The sequence below is a fragment of the Salvelinus alpinus genome, chromosome 3, assembly GCF_045679555.1.
Source record: "Salvelinus alpinus chromosome 3, SLU_Salpinus.1, whole genome shotgun sequence".
NCBI lineage: Eukaryota > Metazoa > Chordata > Actinopteri > Salmoniformes > Salmonidae > Salvelinus > Salvelinus alpinus.
The window spans coordinates 56,719,864-56,743,535 of NC_092088.1; the positions used below are offsets into that span (position 1 = coordinate 56,719,864).

Here is a 23,672-nt window from a genome sequence, read left to right on the forward strand (position 1 = left end):
CAAACTCTGCATTTTTTGTTCTTACAGCATTTCTCCCTTTGAAAGAAGAAGCTCAACAGAGGAGCTTACAACTCAGAAGTTTACGTTGGGACAAGCAACATTTCTCCAACAAGGAAAAACGTCCCCACCTGCTGATTCCAACTAAACAAACTGCTATGGGGTGAGAGAGAGAGAGAGACAGAGCAGCAAGACAGGTTTCTAACAAAAACTGAAAGCAGAATACCATCCAGGAAGATTTATCACTGCTGAATTGTCCCCATTTCCCACCAGTACACAGTGTTTGGCCAGCTTAGATTGATATAATATAATGGCGCCGGAGGGGATGGCTGCCGTTTTACGGACTCCTAACCAACTGTGCTATTTTGTTTGTTTTTTCGCATTGTTTGTAACTCATTTTGTACATATTGTTGCTGCTACCGTCTCTTATGACCAAAAAGAGCTTCTGGAAATCAGAACAGCGATTATTCACCTTGAAATGGACAAAGATTTTTTCTTTAATGAGTCTGATGCAAAGGATGTACTGCTTTATCAAGACAAGGCCCAAATCCCTGTCATCAGCATGAAGAAAAGACGGAGAAAAAGGGAGAGGAGGGCGGGGTTCCTTGTAAGAATTAGCTGACGAGTGGCTAAACCACCACTACCCTCCATATTTTTGGCCAATGTGCAATCATTAGAAAACAAACTGGACGATCTAAAATTAAGACTATCCTACCAACGGGACAGTAAAAACTGTAATATCTTATGTTTCACCGAGACGTGGCTGAACAACGACACAGATAATATAGAGCTGGCTGGCTACTGGTTAAGACGAGGGGCGGGGGTGTGTGTCTATTTGTCAATAACTGCTGGTGCGCGATGTCAAATATTAAAGAAGTCTCAAGGTTCTGCTCGCCTGAGATAGTGTGGTCTACACTTATCATGAGGTTTTCTATCTACCAAGAGAGTTCTCATCTATATTATTCGTAGCCGTCTATTTGCCACCACAAACCGATGCTGGCACTAAGACCACACTCAACGAGCTGCATAAGGTGTCATGACGTTGTATTGATTAATGTGACGACTGCTGTTTATCAAATCATTAACTGTTTATAATTACGTGATTAAATGAATCAGGTAATCATTAACTCAGTAACCTGGGGCACCATGGGAAAGTTTGTTTTTATTGAGTTTCCATTTCCCAAATTAACTCAAAGAATATCAGAATATCGATTTTACAACAGTCACCAATGAATTAATTTCCTCTACAGTCTCATCCTGAACGTCTCATAATCCGGGAATCTGCACAAACCCGAGTCCCACTAAATAAGTCCGTACCACACCAATTGAGATGATTATTTATTTACTAACAAACTAAAATGATAATATAAGATACACATACAAAAACACACAGTCTAGGCCATTGATTAGAACTTAGTACAATGAAACAGTATGACACGTGTGACACAAAATGGGGATTTAAAAAGAGAGAAAAGCACACTTGGATACATTTGTAAACTATGCTTAGTTTAGCCCTAACACCTTGCCCCGAACTGCTGCTCTTATGGTTCAGAATATAATGATGTAATTAACGTGTCGAAGGTCTCCGATGGGGTGTCTCTTTGTGGACCGGGATCCGACCTCTTCTCTGATGGCGGCACGTCTTTGGTTACCGGGTGTAACTCTCTGATTGTCCACACGATGTCAGTGTCCTTTTTCTTAGTGGTCTGTTTCCTCGCCCTTGTTCTGAAAGAGGGTCTTCTGAGTACAGTCAGCCACCTAGCCAATGACAGACTGGCCTTCTGGAGCACCGGGAGTTTTGACAATTGGGTCTGATGCAACGCAAAATATAAATAATCCCAGCCCCCGCTTAAATAAAAATAACAAAGTGCTGTGTGTCTGACTGGCCCAGGCGAGTGGGCTGCTGGCCCACTGCCACTGTGGTTGGGTATTAAATCTGTCAGCCTCTCTCTCCCAGCCAATTACTTTTGGTCCAGTCCATTATAACTTTACCTGGGACCCGCCCCCTTCCAATCTCTGTTAAGTGGTGACATTTGAATAAATATTGGAGTGGAGCAAGATGGACAAACAAAAAGACAAAAAACGTAAAAGGTGGTGCTGAAAAGCGGAGAGAAGAGGTTGAAGTCCCTTGAGGCTGATGCAGCCAAATTGTTTTAAATAAATTATTAATTTGACGCCGTTACCAGGCAATCATCTCAGCCTAGTTAGCCTGAAGGCACTGGCAACAGAGAGGAGAGAGAGCAGAGAGAGCAGCCCATTGAGCCCAGCGATACCAGTTCAACTGTTAGTCAAGGTTTTGCAGCTGAAGCAATAAGATAGAAGACAATAGGGATAAGATAAGCAATGTTTGGGTTTGGCTAGCTGGCTATTTAGCTATATCGTGCCTTTTGTTGAAACAAGCGCTCGTTAATGTCACTTTTCGTGAACCGACCAATCACAGCCTGGATGGGGCGGGAAATTAAAAAAAGGTTGACAGCAAACTTTCTAAATGTTGAACTCATTGTTATGCATGAATGGTTATGATTTATGACAAGTTAGTACTTAGCATTAACAAATTAGAGACTAACCACCAATGTAGACAGTTTTTCTTCCTCAAGGATTTAATGACGGAACAAAACTTACAAATTATAAATGTTGGTTGTGTATTTCTTAAAAGTGCTGTATTGTCCAATTGGAATTAATACTGTACTAGTGGTATATAGTATACTAGTATATGAAATTATATGAATATACTAACATTACATAATGAATATATTAATATTATACTAACATTATACTATTATAGTAACATTAAACTTTTTATTTAATGTTATAATATTATACTAATATATTAATTTATACTAATTACTCATCCAGGTTGAGGATAGTGCATCTGCAGTGGACAGATGAAGATTGCCCCAGAGCCAGGATGCCACTGTCACCCCAATTGCTTTTATTTTAAGAGGCCAAAGTCAGGAGACCTAGATATGTTTTTTTTAGTTTCCACCCCCAACAAAAGTGAAAAGTCTGTGGTGCAGAAGGTTTTCTTTTGTGATGGGACCAACAGGAAGTGGCTATCATACAGTGAAGACAACCATGCTTTATTCTGCTTCATTTGTATGGCATTTGCAAAGCCTACAGAGAACAGCCCATTCATGAATGGAATGGCAGACTAAAACATATCCATCAGAGAGTGGAAGAGCATTATGCATAGAGGTTATGCTGAGGCCTACTTGCTAAGGTCCTCCAAAGGTAACATTTAGAGCCTGTTCATCGGCATTCAGATGTCTGCTCATTGAGAGCAAGTGCGCAGAAGAAGGCAAGTGCTAGAGCGCATTATAGATGTTGTTAAAGTCATAGAGGGGTCTGAGCTACAGAGGCAGGCAGTCTGAAGCAGCTTATACACTAGATAACAGCAGCATTGACCATGGCAACTTTTTAGAGATGATCATTCTGCTGGGAAAGTACGACCTGTGTATGAAAGAATATCTCACTGCCTGCATAGAGAAAAGCAAAAAACTGCATGAGTCTGGGTCAAGAGGGGGCAGAGGCTCTCTAATCACTCTATTATCAATAACGTCATTACCACCATCCAACACACAATGCAGGCCACCATAGCAAGTGAAATCCAGGAAGCTGGTATGTTTTCAGTCCAGATTTACACTATGCAGGACATTACAACACAAGATCAATGCTCTGTCATAGTCAGATATGTGACGAACGTCATCCATGAGGCTTGTGGCTGTGGTGAAATGTGAGGCATTCACTGGACAATACTTTCTCCAGGTACGGAGTGAAGTACCGGAAAACATGAAGCTTGACATCAGCAAGTGCATTGGCAATTCCACTGATGGAGCCTCCAGTAAGGCCAGTATAAAGGCTTCTCTGCCCTGCTCTCTGCAAAGTCCACCAATCAAGTGCATGTGTGGTGCTATGCACACATTTTGAACCTTGTTTTGGCAGACACAACAGAGAGTGTCTTGGCAAGTGGGTCACTTTTTGTTCTCATTAACAACATAGCTGTGTTCTTCCGTGAATCCTACCAGAGGATTAACATTTGGGAGAAGGAGAGCAAGGACCCAAGACACAGAAGTCTTGCTCCAATTGGAGAGACAAGCTGGTGGGCTAAAGACAGTGCCTTAAAGAAGGTCTTTGGAGCTTTTGGAAATCCAGATGAGGTTCTGTATGTTGATGTCCTTCTCACTCTTTCAACCATACAAGATCAGAAAAACATCAACACTACTGCACGGTTGAAGGCACAAGGATACATTGAGGGGTTGCTCAGACATTCCTCAGAATATTTCAGGTCACCTCACCAGTCTCAAAATATCTTCAAACAAGTTGAATGGACATTCTTTCTGCGCATCGTATGTATGTGTCTATAGAGGAGCAGCTGAAAGGAATGGCAAGAGATTTTGAAAAAGTCAAGGCAGCTGAAGACACATTTGTTCAGTGGGCCAACAGGAAGTTGCAGGAATGGGGTGAAGAAACAGAGCTGGAGTTAGAGACCACTCAGCCAACGAAAAGGGCTCGAAAGAAGAAAACTATGGCACAAGATGAGACTTTTACTGGGGCAGGGAGTGCATACAGGATTGGTGTCCATAATCAAATTCTGGATACAGTTATAGATGGCATCCATCGGCGATTTCTGAGTAATGGCACTTTGTATGCCGACATGGCTCTTCTGGACCCTAAACACTTTAGTCAGCTACCATCCAGTGCCCTTCCACAGACAGCCCTTCAAGAACTAAGCAAATGTTTGATCAAATTTGACAGCAGAGCAACGGTGGCCAATTTACAGAGTGAGCTCATGAGTCTGGCAGAACAGTGGACTAGGTTAAAACAATAGGGATTTGAAGAATACACAACCAGGACTATGGAGGATCATGAACCTGAAGGAAATTAACATGAGGTGGAGATGGTGACTGTCCAGTGTGTTGCTACAGTATTCTTAGTCAGTACAACCTATTGACCGACGCATACCACATACTGGGCCTTGCTTACAAGTTTCTACTTACCCTGTCAGTAACCCAGGTAGCTTGTGAGTGGAGCTTCTCTACTCTGAAATTCATCAAGAGTAGGAGCACTCTATCTCAACAGCACCTGGAGGCTTTTATGCTCATGGCTACTGAGTGAGATGTTTTAATGACCCTGGACAGTGACCTGGTTATAGATGGCATTGCTGAGAGAAGTGAGCTGCTGCAGAAATTGCTAATTGGAGGTAGGAAATATGTATATTTTTATTTCATTCTATGACTTGGCTATTCACCAGTCTTTTCACCAACAAATTTCTCCCTGTATTATTTATTTTACTGGTCAAATGGTTCCAGAGATTCTTGCCACCTTGTTGCCAGTGCCATTGTGCCAATATGTGCTCCTTCCAGCCAGCCTCCTCTTAAGAGCAACACATTCCCCTTGTTCTATTTTACATCAATTTTACTAAAGTTATTGTTATAAATATTGTTCAGTAATCTTGTTTACATAAAGTGTGGCGTGGGTTCTGTGGGTGGTGGTGTATCGCTGGGGGGGTTTTGGTGGGCCGGTCTGAGTCAAAAAGTCCAGGGACATTTTTCATTCCCAGTTCGTCCCTGCGTGTAGCTCAGGGCTCCAGCATAGGAATGAAAGCAGTGCAGACACAGGATTCCTTGGAGCGTGGTAACCGGGTGGTCCTGCTTGAATTCACCCTCTTAGACATAGCTCATCCATAGCATAGATTGTTAAAAGGTTCCTTTGTCTTCTTCAACCTCGTGCTGCGTTTTGGGGTTGCGACTAACTCTGACCTTAGCTGTAGCGTGTGGTCACTGAGTCTGCTTTGTAAATTCTTAATTCACATGTTTTATACCCTTGGGTCAGAAAGGGGCGTTTCTGTCTCTATGACTAACTTCACATTTCATCGTTACAAAAACATTCTCTTTGATCTGGACATTTTCCACACAACGTACAGTATGCAAATATCAGATACATATTATGAAATCTCTTCAAGTTACAATGTTTTCGTTATAACGTCATTCAACACAAACGACATTCATTTTCATATTCCATCTATCGTCATTACCACCATTTTGGCTAACTAAACATATTGTCCCAAAGCCCATTTATTGCATGTTACTGTTCTGAGGTAGGTTTTCCATAGGCCCATCATACATTCCATTCCTCCACACTGAGAGGACAAAGGGATTTTGTCTGCTGCCTTAAGATTTACAAATGGGCCGGAGGTGTCATAAACCCCTCCCTCGGTGGGTGTGAGAGATGTCTCTCCAGGATTGTGGTCCACGGTAAACTGGCTTTAACAGGGCAGTCATGACAAAGGCCATAAGCAAACAAGAAAATGCTAATCCAGAAGCAGCGCTCCTACTGGCCGGGGACTTTAATGCAGGAAAACTTAAATCCGTTTTACCTAATTTCTACCATCATGTCACATGTGCAACCAGAAGAAAAACAACTCTAGACCACCTTTACTCCACACACAGCGACGCATACAAAGCTCTCCCTCGCCCTCCATTTGGCAAATCTGACCATAATTATTTTCTCCTGATTCCCGCTTACAAGCAAAAACTAAAGCAGGAAGTACCAGTGACTCGCTCAATAAGGAAATGGCCAGATGACGCGGATGCTACGCTACAGGACTGTTTTGCTAGCACAGACTGGAATATGTTCCGGGATTCATCCAATGGCATTGAGGAGTATAACACCTCAGTCACCAACTTCCTCAATAAGTCCCGCTTTCAAGGAGCGGGACACTAATCCAAATGCTTATAAGAAATCCTGCTATGCCCTCAAACGAACCATCAAACAGGCAAAGCGTCAATACAGGACTAAGGTTGAATCCTACTACACCGGCTCTGATGCTCGTCGGATGTGGAAGGGCTTGAAAAATATTACGGACTACAAAGGGAAACCCAGCTGTGAGATACCCAGTGACGCGAGCCTACCAGATGAGCAAAATGCATTTTATGCTCGCTTCGAGGCAAGCAATACTGAAGCATGGATGAGAACACCAGCTGTTCCAGACGACAGTGTGATCACCCTCTACGTAGCCGATGTGAGCAAGACCTTTAAACAGGTCAACATTCACAAAGCTGCAAGGCCAGACGGATTACCAGGACGTGTACTTAAAGCATGCGCGGACCAACTGGCAAGTGTCTTCACTGACATTTTCAACCTCTCCCTGACCGAGTCTGTAATACTTACATGTTTCAAACAGACCACCATAGTAAAGGGGGGCCCAAGAAAGCAAAGGTAATCTGCCTAAATGATTATCGCCCCATAGCACTCACGTCGGTAGCCATGAAGTGCTTTGAAAGGCTGGTCATGGCTCACAACACCATCATGCCGGAAACCCTAGACCCACTCCAATTCACATACCACCCCAACAGATACACAGATGACGCAATCTCAATAGCACCCCACTCTGCCCTTTCCTACCTTGACAAAAGGTGCACCTATGTGAGAATGCTGTTCATTGACTACAGCTCAGCGTTCAACACCATAGTGCCCTGAAAGCACATCACTAAGCTAAGGACCCTGGGACTAAATACCTCCCTCTGCAACTGGATCCTGGACTTCCTGACGGGCCGCCCCCGGTTGGTAAGGGTAGGCAACAGCACATCTGCCATGCTGATCCTCAACACTGGGGGCCCCTCAGGGGAGTGTGCTTAATCCCCTCCTGTACTCCCTGGCCAAGCATGACTCCAACACCATAATTGAGTTTGCTGACGACACAACAGTGGTAGGCCTGATCACCGACAACGATTAGACAGCCTATAGGGAGGAGGACAGAGACCTGGCAGTGTGGTGCCATCTCAACCCAATTGAGATGGTTTGGGATGAGTTGGACCGCAGAAAGAAGGAAAAGCAGCCAACAAGTGCTCAGCATATGTGGGAACTCCTTCAAGACTGTTGGAAAAGCATTCCAGGTGAAGCTGGTTGAGAGAATGCCAAGAGTGTGCAAAGCTGTCATCAAGGTAAAGGGTGGCTACATTGTAGAATCTCAAATATAAAATAACACTTTTTTGGTTACTATATGATTCCATATGTGTTATTTCATAGTTTTGATGTCTTCACTACTATTCTACAATGTAGAAAATAGTACAAATAAGGCAAAAACCCTTGAATGAGTAGGTGTGTCCAAACTTTTGACTGGTACTGTATAAAAAATCAAAATAACACTTAACTCTCACATTAGGGGGGTGAGTGGGACTAAAACATGATAGGCTAAACAGTGCTATATAAACAATAACATTTCACCCATCATTGTAATTCACAATGTCTAATCTTCTGATGGAAAAGACATTGGCAGGATATTCAAACACAGTTCTGGCCTGTATTTGGCCACTTAGGCAGCTGACGCAGCAGTTCTGGATTCTTAGACAGGGCGCTTGCTTGCCAAGAACAGTCCGGCCTCTTTTGGGGTGTAAAACATACATGCTGATCCCTCGCCTGTCACCTTGGACTGGGCTAGGAAGAGGAATCCATATCGGATGCTGGCCGCCCTGCATTAATTGTGTAGCTCATTATACTCTTTCCGTTGGTTCCTTACCTCAAAAGTAAAATCTGGGTAGAAAGACACCCTGTCTCTGTTGTAGATAAGGGGGAACTGTTGACTTGCCAGCTTGTGGATGAGATCCCAGGTATAAAGGATAGTGCAGCTGTGCAATGAATGGCCTTGGTGGCGCTCCCTTGGCCGGCTTTGTTGCTTGTAATCTATGTGCGCGGCCGATCAGGAAGGGCGTTTTGAAGTGTTACATCCCCAGCAGTGCCGGTATCAGCTCCGATACAAATTCAGTGGGTCTCCCTTTCTCAGAATGCGATTCAAGCATTTCCAGTCGGGCTTTCAGGGTTTTGTTGTAATTTTGAACATTTTACACTGTTTCTTAATGTTCTGTAGCCTGGCCTGGTGATCGATTGTCATCTGCTCAACCTCATGCACCCTGCCCTTGATTGCCTTCACAGTTTCTGTCAAAGTCCCAATACTCTTTGAGATATCAGCCAACTTTGTGTCCACCTTCGTGAGTTTATAGCAGCCAGTAGGTCACTGAGTGGGTTCTGTAAGGAGCTCTTGGGAGCTAGCATCTTCTGCTAACTCCTTGTGAGTCAGCGATGTTGGCATTGGTCTGTTGTCTGTCTCGTCCAAATGATCTTGTTTAGCGCCGCCTATTTTGGTGCCTTTTCCTCATCAGACAATGTTTGAAATTATAGGTTAAGAGCAATATGAATTTGTTTAAAAATGTAGCAGAGCTCTAACAATCCATGTATATTCCATAGCACCCTCTCTAGCACCCCCACCCCCCCCCACTATGTCTTAATTTCATCAACAAAAATATAGACTCTTAGCTTTCATTTGACACCTAATTTGACATGCTCTTATGAACTTCACATGTTGGTGCTCATGGGTCATTTTATATGGAAAGGATCATGAAGCCTCACTCACACAACGTTGGTGTTTAAACCACCACACCCACACACCGCCACCCAGCAAAACAAATCTAAAATATTTGTTTAATACATTTTTGGTTACTACATGATTCCATATGTGCTATTTCATAGTTTTGATGTCTTCACTATTATTGTACAATGTAGAACATAGTACAAATAAAAATCCCTTGAATGAGTGGGTGTGTCCAAACTTTTGACTGGTACTGTATGTACAATTAATAATTGACAATGATGGAAGGTGTGTGTGTTTGTAAATGTGTGTTTTTGTGGGTGTTTTCATGTATTTCTACGTGTAGCTCCAGATGTAGGTTTATTCCATCTGTGTTCTCTCTCCCCTTGTTCTCTCTCTGATGAGATCATTGGCTTTGTGGGTGCTGATAAAACACACAAGTAAAAGGCTCCAAACACAGCCCATTTCTCCCAGGTGTCATAAATATTCTTTATCTCCTCGCTGCTCCTTTCATTACCCTCCGCCCCAGCGCATTAAATCCCCAAGATTGGAAAATAAATACAGCGCATTAAAACATTAGATATGAAAATTGATTCATTTCTCCCCTTTAAATAGCATTATGAAAACCCCCAGTGCCATATATCACTCTGGGATGGAAGGCGAGATGTGTCCGGGCGTCTTACAGATGCTCGTTCCTGTAGGCTCATCAGCTTTACGACGTTACGTGGATGTTATGGATCTTGTATGTACGTGATTGATGCTGATGAGTTACCTCTTGTTTTATTCTGTGGCCCAGTCATTTTGAGCAGCGTGATTAGATTTAGAGGAGGAGGGGGGGAAAGTGCTGTGTGATCTACCTCCTAGATGGGTTGTTCACTGGTTATGGCTATTGTAGGCTCAAGACTGGAGTATTTTACCCTTAGAATAAAACTGGTTGTCTTTTTGCGTATGTCGTTCAACTCTTGACAATGCTTGTGTGGCGTGCTCTTAGGGTGCACCCCCCTATCTACATTGACGGGACACAGTGAAGAAGGTGGAAAGCTTCAAGTTCCTAGGCATACACATCACTGACAAACTGAAATGAACCAACCACACAGACAGTGTGGTGAAGAAGGCGCAACAGAGCCTCTTCAACCTCAGGAGGCTCTAGAAATTTGGTTTGTCACCTAAAACCCTCACAAACTTTTACAGATGCACAATTGAAAGCATCCTGTCGGGCTGTATCACCGCCTGCTACGGAAACTGCACCGCCTGCAACCGCAAAGCTCTCCAGAGGGTGGTGCGGTCTGCCCAACGCATTACCGGGGGCAAACGACCCGCCCTCCAGGACACCTATAGCACCCGTTGTCACAGGAAGGCCAAAAATACCATCAAGGACATCAACCACCCGAGCCACTGCCTGTTCACCCCGCTATCATCCAGAAGGCGAGGTCAGTACAGGTGCATCAACGCTGGGACCGAGAGACTGAAAAACAGCTTCCATTACAAGGCCATCTGACTGTTAAACAGCCATCACTATCACATTAGAGGCTTCTGCCTATAGGCATAGACTAGGAATCACTGGCCACTTTAAGGAATGGAACATTAGTCACTTTAATAATGTTTACATATCTGGCATTACTCATCTCATATGTATATACTGTATTCTATACTATTCTATGGTATCTTAGTCACATAATGTTTACATATCTGGCATTACTCATCTCATATGTATATACAGCTAGAAGATGACATACACCTTAGCCAAATACATTTAAACTCAGTTTTTCACAATTCATGACATTTAATCCAAGTAAAAATGCCCTGTTTTAGGCCAGTTAGATCACCACTTTATTTTAAGAATGTGAAATGCCAGAATAATAGTAGAGAGAATGATTTATTTCAGCTTTTATTTCTTTCATCACATTCCCAGTGGGTCAGAAGTTTACATACACTCAAGTAGTATTTGGTAGCATTGCCTTTAAAATGTTTAACTTCGGTCAAACATTTTGGGTAGCCTTCCACAACCTTCCCACAATAAGTTGGGTGAATTTTGGCCCATTCTTCCTGACAGAGCTAGTGTAACTGAGTCGGGTTTGTAGGCCTCCTTGCTCGCACACGCTTTATCTGTTCAGGCAACACATTTTCTATAGGATTGAGGTCAGGGCTTTGTGATGGCCACTCCAATACCTTGACTTTGTTGTCCTTAAGCCATTTTGCCACAACTTTGGAAGTATGCTTGGGATCATTGTCCATTTGGAAGACCCAATTGCGACCAAGTTTTAACTTCCTGACTGATGTCTTGAGATGTTGCTTCAATATATCCACATAATTTTCCTCCCTCATGATGCCATCTATTTTGTCCATCTATTTTGTGAAGCGCACCAGTCCCTCCTGCAGCAAAGCCCCCCCACAACATGATGCTGCCACCCCCGTGCTTCACGTTTGGGATGATGTTCTTTGGCTTGCAAGCCACCCCCCTTTTCCTCCAAACATAACGATGGTCATTATGGCCAAACAGTTCTATTTTTGTTTCATCAGACCAGAGGACATTTATCCAAAAAGTATGATCTTTGTCCCCATGTGCAATTGCAAACCGTATTCTGGCTTTGTTATGGCGGCTTTAAAGCAGTGTCTTCTTCCTTGCTGAGCGGCCTTTCAGGTTATGTCGATATAGGACTCGTTTTACTGTGGATATAGATACTTTTGTACCTGTTTCCTCCAGCATCTTCACAAGGTCCTTTGCTGTTGTTCTGGGAATGATTTGCACTTTTCGCACCAATGTACGTTCATCTCTAGGAGACAGAACGCGTCTCCTTCCTGAGCGGTATGACGGCTGCTGGTGTTTATATTTGCGTACTATTGTTTGTACAGATGAACGTGGTACCTTCAGGCATTTAGAAATTGCTCCCAAGGATGAACCAGACTTGTGGAGGTCTACAATTTTTGGCTGATTTCTTTTGATTTTCCCATGATATCAAGCAAAGAGGCACTGAGTTTGAAGGTAGGCCTTGAAATACATCCACAGGTACACCTCCAATTGACTCAAATGATGTCAATTAGCCTATCAGAAGCTTTTAAAGCCATGACATCATTTTCTGGAATTTTCCAAGCTGTTTAAAGGCACAGTCAACTTAGTGTATGGGAACTTCTGACCCACTGGAATTGTGATATTGTGAATTACAAGTGAAATAATTTGTCTGTAAACAATTGTTGGAAAAATGACTTGTGTCATGCACAAAGTAGACGTCCTAACCGACTTGCCAAAACTATAGTTCGTTAACAAGAAATTTGTAGAGTGGTTGAAAAACTAGTTTTAATGACTCCAACCTAAGTGTATGTAAACTTCCGACTTCAACTGTACTGTTTTCTATACTATTCTACTGTATCTTAGTCCGTTCCGCTCTGACATCACTCGTCCATATGTTTTTGGCCTAATTCATTCCTACTTGGATTTGTGTGTATTAGGTATATGTTATGTAATTTGTTAGATATTGTCACGCCCTGGCCTTAGTATTCTTTGTTTTCTTTATTATTTTAGTTAGGTCAGGGTGTGACATGGGGAATGTATGTGTTTTTGTAGTGTCTAGGGGTTGTTGTATGTGTATGGGGCAGTGTCTAGTGTAGTTGTCTATGTAAGTCTATGGTTGCCTGAGTGGTTCTCAATCAGAGACAGATGTCTTTCATTTGTCTCTGATTGGGAGCCATATTTAAGGCAGCGATAGGCATCATGCATTTGTGGGTAATTGTCTATGTTTATGTTCTATGTTGCATGTGTGCACTTAGTTCTTCTTAGCTTCACGATCGGTTGTTTTGTTCATTTTGTAAGTGTTTGTTTTTTCCTTCATTAAAAGAAGATGTCTTATTTTTCACACGCTGCGTTTTTGTCCTCCATTCAAAGTCAAGACGATCGTGACAGATATTACTTTTTAGATATTACTGCACTGTCGTAGCTAAAAGCACAAGCATTTCGCTACACCCGCAATAACATCTGCTAATCACGTGTATCTGACCAATGCAATTTGATTTGATTTGTTTTTACTGAGTAAGTGCAGAAACTCTGTTTTATTCTGTGTGGTATTTGTGTACCACTTCCATTTCCATGCCGTTCACTCCAGTTCAGAGACAATGAACAGGTTCCAGGTGTGGTGTTTGTGTGTGTGTGTATGTTTAAGGGCTGTGGGTGTTTTAGTAAGCTACTTGTCAGGTCCACTCTGGTGTGGTCTAACAGGCCGGTTTTACAGCAGTCTGGGGACTAGAGAGCCCTCAGGTCACCGATGAATAATAACTGCTCCAGACATCCTTTATCAACGGCAGGGAAGGGTAGGGGAGAAACGATTGGAGCCCAGGACCTATTTTAATCACCTTTGGCCTCAGGCTACACACCTACACAATGAATCTCTCCACTTTGATGTACCTGGATCACAGGGCAAGGCATCTCCTCAATACTACAGACCCAGGCCAAGGCAAAATACCCACACTGGATGTTCGATTTGGTTTGATTGTCTTCTGATGATACCGCTATTGTCTGTCTTTATAATGACATGCCATATTACTTAACCTTACTCGTTCAGTCTCTACTTTAGATCGCTTGTCTTCCATAGACCACTCTGATGACATTAGGAAATAACTTATGTTTGTGTGGTTTTTCATTGCATACTTGTCTGATTTTCTGCAACCATTTAGAGACAATTTGCATGCACATAGATGATTTTAAACCAATAAATATGTTAGTAATTCATGCCTCCAATGACCTCTGTCTTGTTGATCTTAACCAGATGCCGGTTTTGAAACAAAAATGGTGTACTGTATTTCTCTGAGTAAATAACAGACGGTCGCTCGTTTGCCTGACTTTTACCAGATGTCAATAATTGCAGCTGGTTCTTTGAAGATTCTCAGGAAAGCGAATATCTTTGAAACGCTGCGTTTGAAGAGAACCATCAGAAACACTCTTAAGTTCATCTCGCATGTTCTGAATAGCATAATTCAGAACAGTGTGTGAAATACAGTTTTACCAGCGCCTAGAAGCTGTGTGAAAAACCTAATCTCCACTTAGCGCACATTAGCTAACTGCTCCACTCATGGTCATTGAGAAAGGGCTTAAGCCACTGTGTTATCCATCTGTTCAGAGGACAGGTAAGGCAACATGTGCCAACCTCCTCACGTGTATGTCCATTAAATACAAACACAACACTGCATTCAAATAAATTACACTTATCAATCCAGTAATTTTTTTTATATGCTGTGTGTACCCTTCCTGCAGCCCCGTCTCTAGTTTTTGGGACTTTAATCCAATTCCACGCTTTTTGCTGCTAGTAAAATGTAATCAGCATATCAAAATGCAGAGTAAACATTTGAAAAGCCCTCCTGTGCACCTTTTCCAAATGGCTTTGGCCTAAATACACCTGTACATAAAAACACAGATCCAGAACTTGCTTTTACACAGTAACTGTGTAAATGATGTATGAAATCACATTATGAATCCACTTATTTTCCCGCAAGTACACTGTTGTACACAATTTTCTTATTTACTATGCAATTATGCTAAATAGTCTCTGTGGAGCAACACCAGATGTTACTTAATTAACCTTTACGTGAAGATACCGTTCCATTTCAATGTTTTTCACCTTCAGGAGCTCAAAATGGGAGAAACAGGAAAATAACAAAAATATCTATTTTGGGTTGGACACCGATGAATGCTGTGGGGGAAAACACTCCTCTAAGGGCTTACTGCTAACATAGGTTATGTGCCCATGCAGTATAATACTATAATATCTACTATATTAATAGGTATACCAGGAATAATGCATTATCAGAGCATACTTTGCCCCCCCTGACACTCACTATCAATTCCATTAAAGCCGGATGTGGACTGGCCGGCAGGCGGCAGCTGTTACAGAGATTTGTGGTAGAGCCGGAAAATCTTTTATGAAGCAAAGACCTGGAAAACTCACAAAACCACTAAGGATTTTCAGAGGTAGATTATCAGATCATACGCAATACCCATAGAGGGAGTGTGGGAACACAATTCAGGAAGTCATTATATAGGAGGCAAACTAGTTATACCCTTTTCATACTACTGAGACTAGCCGAGCCAAGATTAGCCGAGCTGTACTGCGCTGGCTTGGTTATGAATCCACCATAGTTGCTGGAACGGTGCTGAAAAGGATAACATGAAAGGACCTAACCCATGTTTTTGGGGACAAGAAAAGGAATTGGTTTTCAGAATTTCCATATTTCTTAACAAACTAGCTTTTCCGGATATGGCCACGCTAAACTCTGGACATGTTCTTTGTTGTGTGATTTCAGACAATGCCTTCAGTATTTGTTTAAGTTGGCCACATATGTTTTGCATTTCAAGTCATGAAAGATCCCTGCTTTCTCACACCCACGATCCAGTGTCTACACACAACAGAGGATGCTGTGGGCGATCTCGGTGCCAAGCCCCTGTATTTCACGGTATCACCATTGCCGTGGACAACAATATGCTAATGAGATGTGTTAGGTACCCACCTCCACCTGCCCCTGCAGCAGCTCTTCCTGTTCCTGGCCGGCGCTTACATCCAGCGCCACGGCAACCGAGGCAAAGGGACGGCTGGCCATCTGCTGTCGCTCCCGCATGAGCTGCTGTAGACAAAAATGAGAAAGGGAATGAGAGAGAGGGGGAGTGAGAGAGAGAGCGAGGGAAAGAGAGAGAGGGAGTGAGAGAAGAGGACCAGAGGGGAAGAGAGGTGGGAGGAAAACTTAATTAATGAGGAAGTGGCAGATGAACAAAGCCTGTTTGAGTTAGACGCTGAGCGGCTTTTTATCGGCGTATGCTCCAAACACCCCGAAGAAAACAAACACAAACAGAGACAGAGTGGGAACAATAGTGGGGGGACACAAGAGCCAAGCAGGGCCTGGCTTGATAGGGACCACACAGACACACAGGAGCCAAGCAGGGCCTGGCTGGATAGGGACCACACAGACACACAGGAGCCAAGCAGGGGCTGGCTTGATAGGGACCACACAGACACACAGGAGCCAAGCAGGGCCTGGCTGGATAGGGACCACACAGACACACAGGAGCCAAGCAGGGCCTGGCTTGATAGGGCCACACAGACACACAAGAGCCAAGCAGGGCCTGGCTGGATAGGGACCACACAGACACACAGGAGCCAAGCAGGGCCTGGCTTGATAGGGACCACACAGACACACAGGAGCCAAGCAGGGCTTGATAGGGACCACACAGACACACAGGAGCCAAGCAGGGCCTGGCTTGATAGGGACCACACAGACACACAAGAGCCAAGCAGGGCCTGGCTTGATAGGGACCACACAGACACACAAGAGCCAAGCAGGGCCTGGCTGGATAGGGACCACACAGACACAAAGCACCGATAAGAGTTGGCACACGGGCACACAATGCTGAGTGATTAACTGAAATTGCAGTTATTTTTCAGTTTTTAAACAACTAATTGACCGAAGTTGGTTCAAATATTTGAATTACATTTCTTTTTTCTTCTTCTGTGAGCTCAATAACACGCACATCACAGTCTCTCTAGAGATGAACTAGATCCAGCCTGAACTGTGCGATGAAGTAGGGAGTATTTTCCAACAAGCCAATATTCTATATAGTTTAGAGCATAAAACGTGGTAATTAACGACAATGACCATAATCCATTGCGCATCTACTTGTTGGGTCTGTGTTTCTTTTACGCCTGCTACGGAAGAGAGAAGAATGTGCGATCGTGAGGTGATATGGAGAGCAGCTGTTGCTTCGCGAGGTACCTCTACCTGAAAATACATGATATAAGTGACTGATAGTTGGTATTCAGCAGTCATAAAAGTATGCATTATTTATGTTGAAAAACTACAAAATAGTGATTTTGTCAGCAGCATAAGCAGCAGCTTTATAAAGATGAGATGACTTGGAATTAAATAATAAAGTCATCAAATAAAACAAATGTAATATACACAACAACTGAAATATTGTATTAAAGTAATGTGAATAAATTATGGTTAATAAGTGATGGGCAGCAATGGGCAGTCAATACCATCATGGGACTTTTATTAAATGTTTTATTCTGCATTCAACCCACATAATGCATAGTGCATTTAATGTTAAGAATTGTTTATTTTTTTTTATTGAAAAACGTGATTATATTTTAATAATCGAACCGACCTCAAAAAGCACTAATCGCTCAGAACCAGCACACACACACACCTTCCTCTCATGTATATGACTGTACACACACACACAGATATACCCACACATACACCCACACTTTTTCGGCTTCAATAAAGTAAGCTAATGTTATTGGGCTATTGTTTCTAGTGTTCCTTGTGTTTTAGCTTGTGGGTAATCACCCGTTCTTTGTAAAGCACACTTGTTTTAGAGAGCTTATGCATAATGTTGGTCTTACATCATCAATGTTTTCCTCATTGAGTTTCAGTAGAAAGTCCTGCTAGAGACATACCATACTGGGCAATTGTAATGGGGTAAACTGTATATCAACTAAACAAAAGTTGTTGCAATGATGAAGGAATACCACTTGGATCAGACTTAGACCTTGACAACGCTATCTTAACCAGAGGTGCATAGTTTTTCACTATGCCATAGATGGCATATCTGTGCCAGGTAGTACATGTGTGTTAAATGTTTGACATAGGCTGGAGTCTGTTTGTATAACCAGTCAACCAGTCTCTTGCCCAAAGAGTAGGAGTTATGTTTGCATGTTTAAGTTAGTATAACCCTTGATCCTTGACCCTGACATGTGGTGGGTGTCTGTGTGCTAACGTGACTACCACAGGATCCATGTCTGACATTTATTCGGCATTCCTAGTCAACGCTACCTACCTACTCGTCAGCACAGTGTCAGTGTCTGCAGGCAAGTAACAGAACACTACAGCTCACTCAAGCGCTATGGCATGTAGCGATGTGTAACCTGTCCATTTCTGTTAGTCTGCCTGGAACACTAACCCGTCCTGCATTGTCAGGCTGTGTCTGTTAGCATGGCTGCTAGCTTGATGCCACTAGCACAGCACTGGGGTGTATGTGGTTAAAGGGAGCAGAGCAGTGTGTCTCTGTCTGTTAGCGTTAGCTCCTTCTCACTATCCTCTGACCTGTCCCTACCGCAGGGTTGGCGTGAGAGACAGGGTCAGGGTGAGCTAGGTCGGGAAGTAGAGGCTTGATTAATCGGTCTGGACAGTCAGAGAGGCGATCATAAAAGGGAAGGCGGGAAGGCTGGGGCTGTGAGTCTAGTGGATACTGTGCCCTGGTAGAGCATGTGTATTTTATGTCCCCTGACAAGTCCTTCACAAGTCAAGAAGTACAAGGTGGTATCTGTATCTGCTGCCGGTAAATGACCCATAAAACGCCTAATTAATTTCAGAATGCTGTAAACAATGACAGGCAGATATGAGAGGGGACGAGAGGTGAGGGGCAGAGGAGAGTTACTGACACTTTGGACCAATAAGAGCAAACCTGTTTTCCTGTGTGCACAGACAATAACAAACATCATTGAAGTACCTGCAATAGGACATTTTGAGGGCTGTTTAGCAGACTGACAATGGGGCTCCAAGTAGTGCTCAATGATTTAAATGGAGTGAAATGGCAGCTGGCCAAAGTGTGAGTAGACTAGGTCTACTAAATTCATACTCTGATATCCACTAAACTTCTATAACCTATAACCCTACCCTTCAGAGGGGCACTGAGCTGCAAATCTCAATCAGTGGGAACCAAAACAAAACCAAAAAACATCTTTGGCTACAGAAGTTGACCCATTTTCAGAATCATAAAAATGGACTATGACAAAGTAATGATTTTGGGGGTATAGAGAGGCATTGACAGGAGATTGGCTTTTGTCCAGCAAACCACTATTCTTGAGAGCATGCATGCACACACCACACACACACACACACAAAGACTGCTGATGTAGTAGAAATGCCAAGCTCATTGAGAAGACATTTCTCATGCTATATTGCTGCACTGAGAGCCAGTAGATATATGGCTGGAAGAGGATGGACCTGCGGTCCTGCCAATCTGCATCCTAACTGGATTACTTAATCAATGACAGCCTCCTCTGGGCTTATCCTGATTAATGTCTTAATCAGTGATTAGAGGAGAACTGCAAACAAGACCTGTCCAACTCTTAATGAGACTCCCTGTGTTCATCAATACAGCCCTAACGAAGAGGAAAGTGACATTTGGGTTGAGGATAATACTACAAACATCTAATGTCTGATTCAATCTCATCAGACTGGTTCTATGGAAACAAAGACAAAGATCTGAGTGTTTAAACTGAAGTTTTACACGTCCACCAACACATATTCTGGTAGCTATAAGTATGATTATCTGATTCTCTAATAGAGGTGTGCTAGAATGGAAAAAGATGTTCCCCTTTCCTACTACCTTCTCACCGTAACAGCAGATCTAGGGCAGCCTCTTTAAAGACTTTGCCCAAGTGCACACGCCTCATTATGTTGCCCTTGACGACCGTCAGGAGACAACACGTTGGACATTGTTGGAGCTCTACACTGACGCAGACACGATTGATATCCTTTCAATTAATCATTCATTATCTTCTTATTAAACCCCCGTCCTCTGGCTGACGCTCGGCTTGGGATGAGAGGAGCGATAGGATAGGCGGCGGTTATTGACATGAAATATTTAAACAGGCCTTCTATTGGAGTGAAAGAGAGGGGTCCCCTGAGATGGGCTGTGATTTGACAACAATACAGCACTATTAAACCAGACCCGTTGAGTCCTAAACTCCCTGCATCCCACACCTCCGCTGTATGCCGCTGGGCATAATATCGAGAGGCGATAACAAATATAATTTCTGCCGTATTTGCAAAGTTTCCAAGCAACATTTGTCTACTTGTTGAAAGAGGGTGAGAAATCTCATCTGTGCAAACAAGGGCAAAGATATACCTGCAATATGAAACACCACAGTGGGCTTCATGTTCTTAGAAGAGTCACTTTTGGCAAAAAAATGGGTTTAAACTTTGAAAAAGTGGCTTTTGGACAAATGTTTTGAAATGAAAAGCAAATTGACTGAGAAGTGGAACAGTCTCCATAACAATGACCATCATAGCCAATCAACGGTAGCAGTGACAGTGTGTTGTACAATTGAAAAGAACACCTTTGGGATTGTTTAATGCTGCAACAGAAATTCGAGAAACGATGCAGCCTGAACTGGAAGGGCAGAATGTAAGCAAAGTGAATAGGAGCAGGTTCCACAGGGCAGTTGCTTCACTATAACGAGTGAGAAACCTCTAGTAGTCAACTACAGCAGTACGCTGAGCACAGTCAATGCAACACATTTACCTTCCCAGAGACCAAATCATTCCTCCTTCAGTGTGTGTAATAATGTGAGGCAGACAGAGAAAGCTCTTCTACTGTTGTGATTAATTCAACTGGACAGAGTATACCAGAGTACACACGGATCCACTTCCACTCAGTCATGTAACGGCCTGCTAATTGGGTAAAATAATTTTCCTGCTAAAGTCCTGTCACATACTTATTTCTGCCTACCCCTTTAATATGGCTTAGATCCCGTTAACGGTATGACAATAGCCAGTGAAAATGCAGGGCGCCAAATTCAAAACAACAGAAATCTCATAATTAATATTCCTCAAACATACAAGTATTTTACACCATTTTAAAGATACACTTGTTGTTAATCCCACCACAGTGTCCGATTTCAAAAAGGCTTTACGACGAGAGCACACCAAACGATTATGTTAGGTCAGTACCTAGTCACAGAAAAACAGCCATTTTTCCAGCCAAAGAGAGGAGTCACAAAAAGCAGAAAAAGAGATAAAATGAATCAATAACCTTTGATGATCTTCATCAGATGACACTCATTGGAATTCATGTTACACAATACATGTGTATTTTGTTCGATAAAGTTCATATTTATATCCCAAAATCTCAGTTTACATTGGCGCGTTTCGTTCAGTAATGTTTTGCTTCCAAAATATCCGGTGATTTTGCAGAGAGCCACATCAATTTACAGAAATACTCATCATAAATGTTGATGAAAATACAAGTGTTATGCATGGAACTTTAGATAAACTTCTCCTTAATGCAACCGCTGTGTCAGATTTCAAAAAAGCTTTACCGAAAAAGCACACCTTGCAAAACAAGCCATACAGATATCTGCCATGTTGTGGAGTCAACAGAAATCAGAAATAGCATTATAAATATTCACTTACCTTTGATGATCTTCATCAGAATGCACTCGCAGGAATCCCAGTTCTACAATAAATGTTTGATTTGTTCGATAAAGTCCATCATTTATGTCCAAATACCTCCTTTTTGTTAGCGCGTTTAGTACACAATCCAAACTCACGAGGCGCGGGCAAGTCCAGGCGAAAGTTCAGACAAAAAGTCATATTACAGTTCGTAGAAACATGTCAAACGAAGTATAGAATCAATCTTTAGGATGTTTTTAACATAAATCTTCAATAATGTTTCAACCGGAGAATTCCTTTGTCTGTAGAAATGCAATGGAACGCAGCTAACTCTCACATGAGCGCGCGTGATCAGCTCATGGCACTCTGCCAGACCCCTGACTCAATCAGCTCTCATTCCCCCCTCCTTCATAGTAGAAGCATCAAAGCCTTAGGTAGTGCAATATGACCCCATAGACACTCTATATTGGATAGGCAAACCTACAAACCTCAGATTTCCCACTCCCTGGTTGGATTTTTTCGCAAGTTTTTGCTTTCCATATGAGTTCTGTTATACTCACAGACATCATTCAAATAGTTTTAGAAACTTCAGAGTGTTTTCTATCCAAATCTAATATGCATATATTAGCAACTGGGCCTGAGTAGCAGGCAGTTTACCCAGAAAGCACCTTATTCATCCAAGCTACTCAATACTGCCCCCAGCCATAAGAAGTTAAGATATAAACAAAGGACAGTATAAGAAATAGAAATGGATCCTCTGTCCTTTTCCTCACTTCTCTACACCCCCTGCCCTCACACACAGCTAAAACCCTACCATCTGAAATGACTTATCCTGAGGACAGGTCCTTAGCACAGATCGCATTAAATATCCCCTCAGACAGATGATCACACCTACTACATTCCCACAAAGGTGTGTGGATGTGTGTGTGTGTGTGCAGAGCAAGGTGGTTATTAATAAAGAGAACCTACAGCAGGGTTCATCAACTGGCAGCTGGTGATTTTAATACCACTTTTAACCAAAAAATAATTGTGTTGGACATAAAATAATGCAAAAAGACCAGCGAAATCAGCTCCAAGTGATTTACATTTTGGAAATCCGTTCCAAAGTATTACCACGCATAATAGAGATATATATGTGATTATATAAAATTGTAAGCAACGTTTGAAGTAATATGTTTTAGTCATTGGTTTGGGCTTTGTGCGGTCAATTTGACAATCCGCTCAAGAAAAAAAAATCAGCCCACAGCTGAATCTAGTTGATGAAACCTGACCTACAGCATCCCTTGAGGGCAGGCTAGTGCAGCGGTCCTTAGTGCCACCTACAGACCCAAGAGACAGGCCTGTCTGATGCCACCATCAACAACTCACATAACAGCTTTGGAGACCTGAGCCAATGCCAAACACCCCCTTATACACACACACACACACCAGTGCTCCCGGGGGAGACTGAGACAGATGGGATGCTAATGCTAATGGGACACATGGCTAAATGGACTAAATGGGCATTATAAACACTGTTCCCCTGGAAACCAGTGGAAGCCACCAGCGGCTCCCTACACAGCCCTACTCTCCAACTAACAAAATAGCAGATTAATGCCCATCAATTTCCAAATGTGCCACAGAGGCAAGCATAATTGTCAGACGTGACCTTACTGTGACTGTGGCACAATTTTCCTTCCAGCTGGTTGGCTGGCTGGGTTCATCGGCCAATTAAAGCCCGCAGATGCCCTCGTTAAATTACCTCATTTTAATTAAATTAACCGTGTCAGGTAAAGTCACCTGACACGTAAATTAAGTGTCAAGGGTCATCTCTTTCTGTGGGTGACAATGGCTTGGACTAGGTTTCTATTTCATGCTCGATCACACAATGGTAATGCAGGGAAATGTTTAATTACCACTCTTCTTCCTCTTATGTTGCTGTCTCAGACCTTACTGCTCTTACTCTGGTGATGTGGATGGTAACCTTGAACCATTGTCCAAATACTGTATGTTGTCATCTGCACATCTCATGCTGGAGGCATGCTATTTAAATGCCTCCAGCACATCTCATGCTGGAGGCATGCTACATCTATGCTGTAGGCATGCTATTGTCATCTGCACATCTCATGCTGGAGGCATGCTATTAAAAATAAGGTAGTACCCCTCTTGTTTT

General features: G+C 42.7%; 1 protein-coding gene across 2 annotated transcripts in view; it reads right to left on the bottom strand.

The window, feature by feature from the left end:
• Window positions 1-23,672, bottom strand: part of LOC139570983 (attractin-like protein 1) — a 352,370-nt gene that overhangs the window by 65,584 nt on the left and 263,114 nt on the right. For both annotated transcript variants that reach the window (XM_071393395.1, XM_071393394.1), the window contains one exon: window positions 15,854-15,967. In XM_071393395.1, the coding sequence (XP_071249496.1) occupies window positions 15,854-15,967 (114 nt within the window). The remainder of the gene's footprint in view (window positions 1-15,853; window positions 15,968-23,672) is intronic.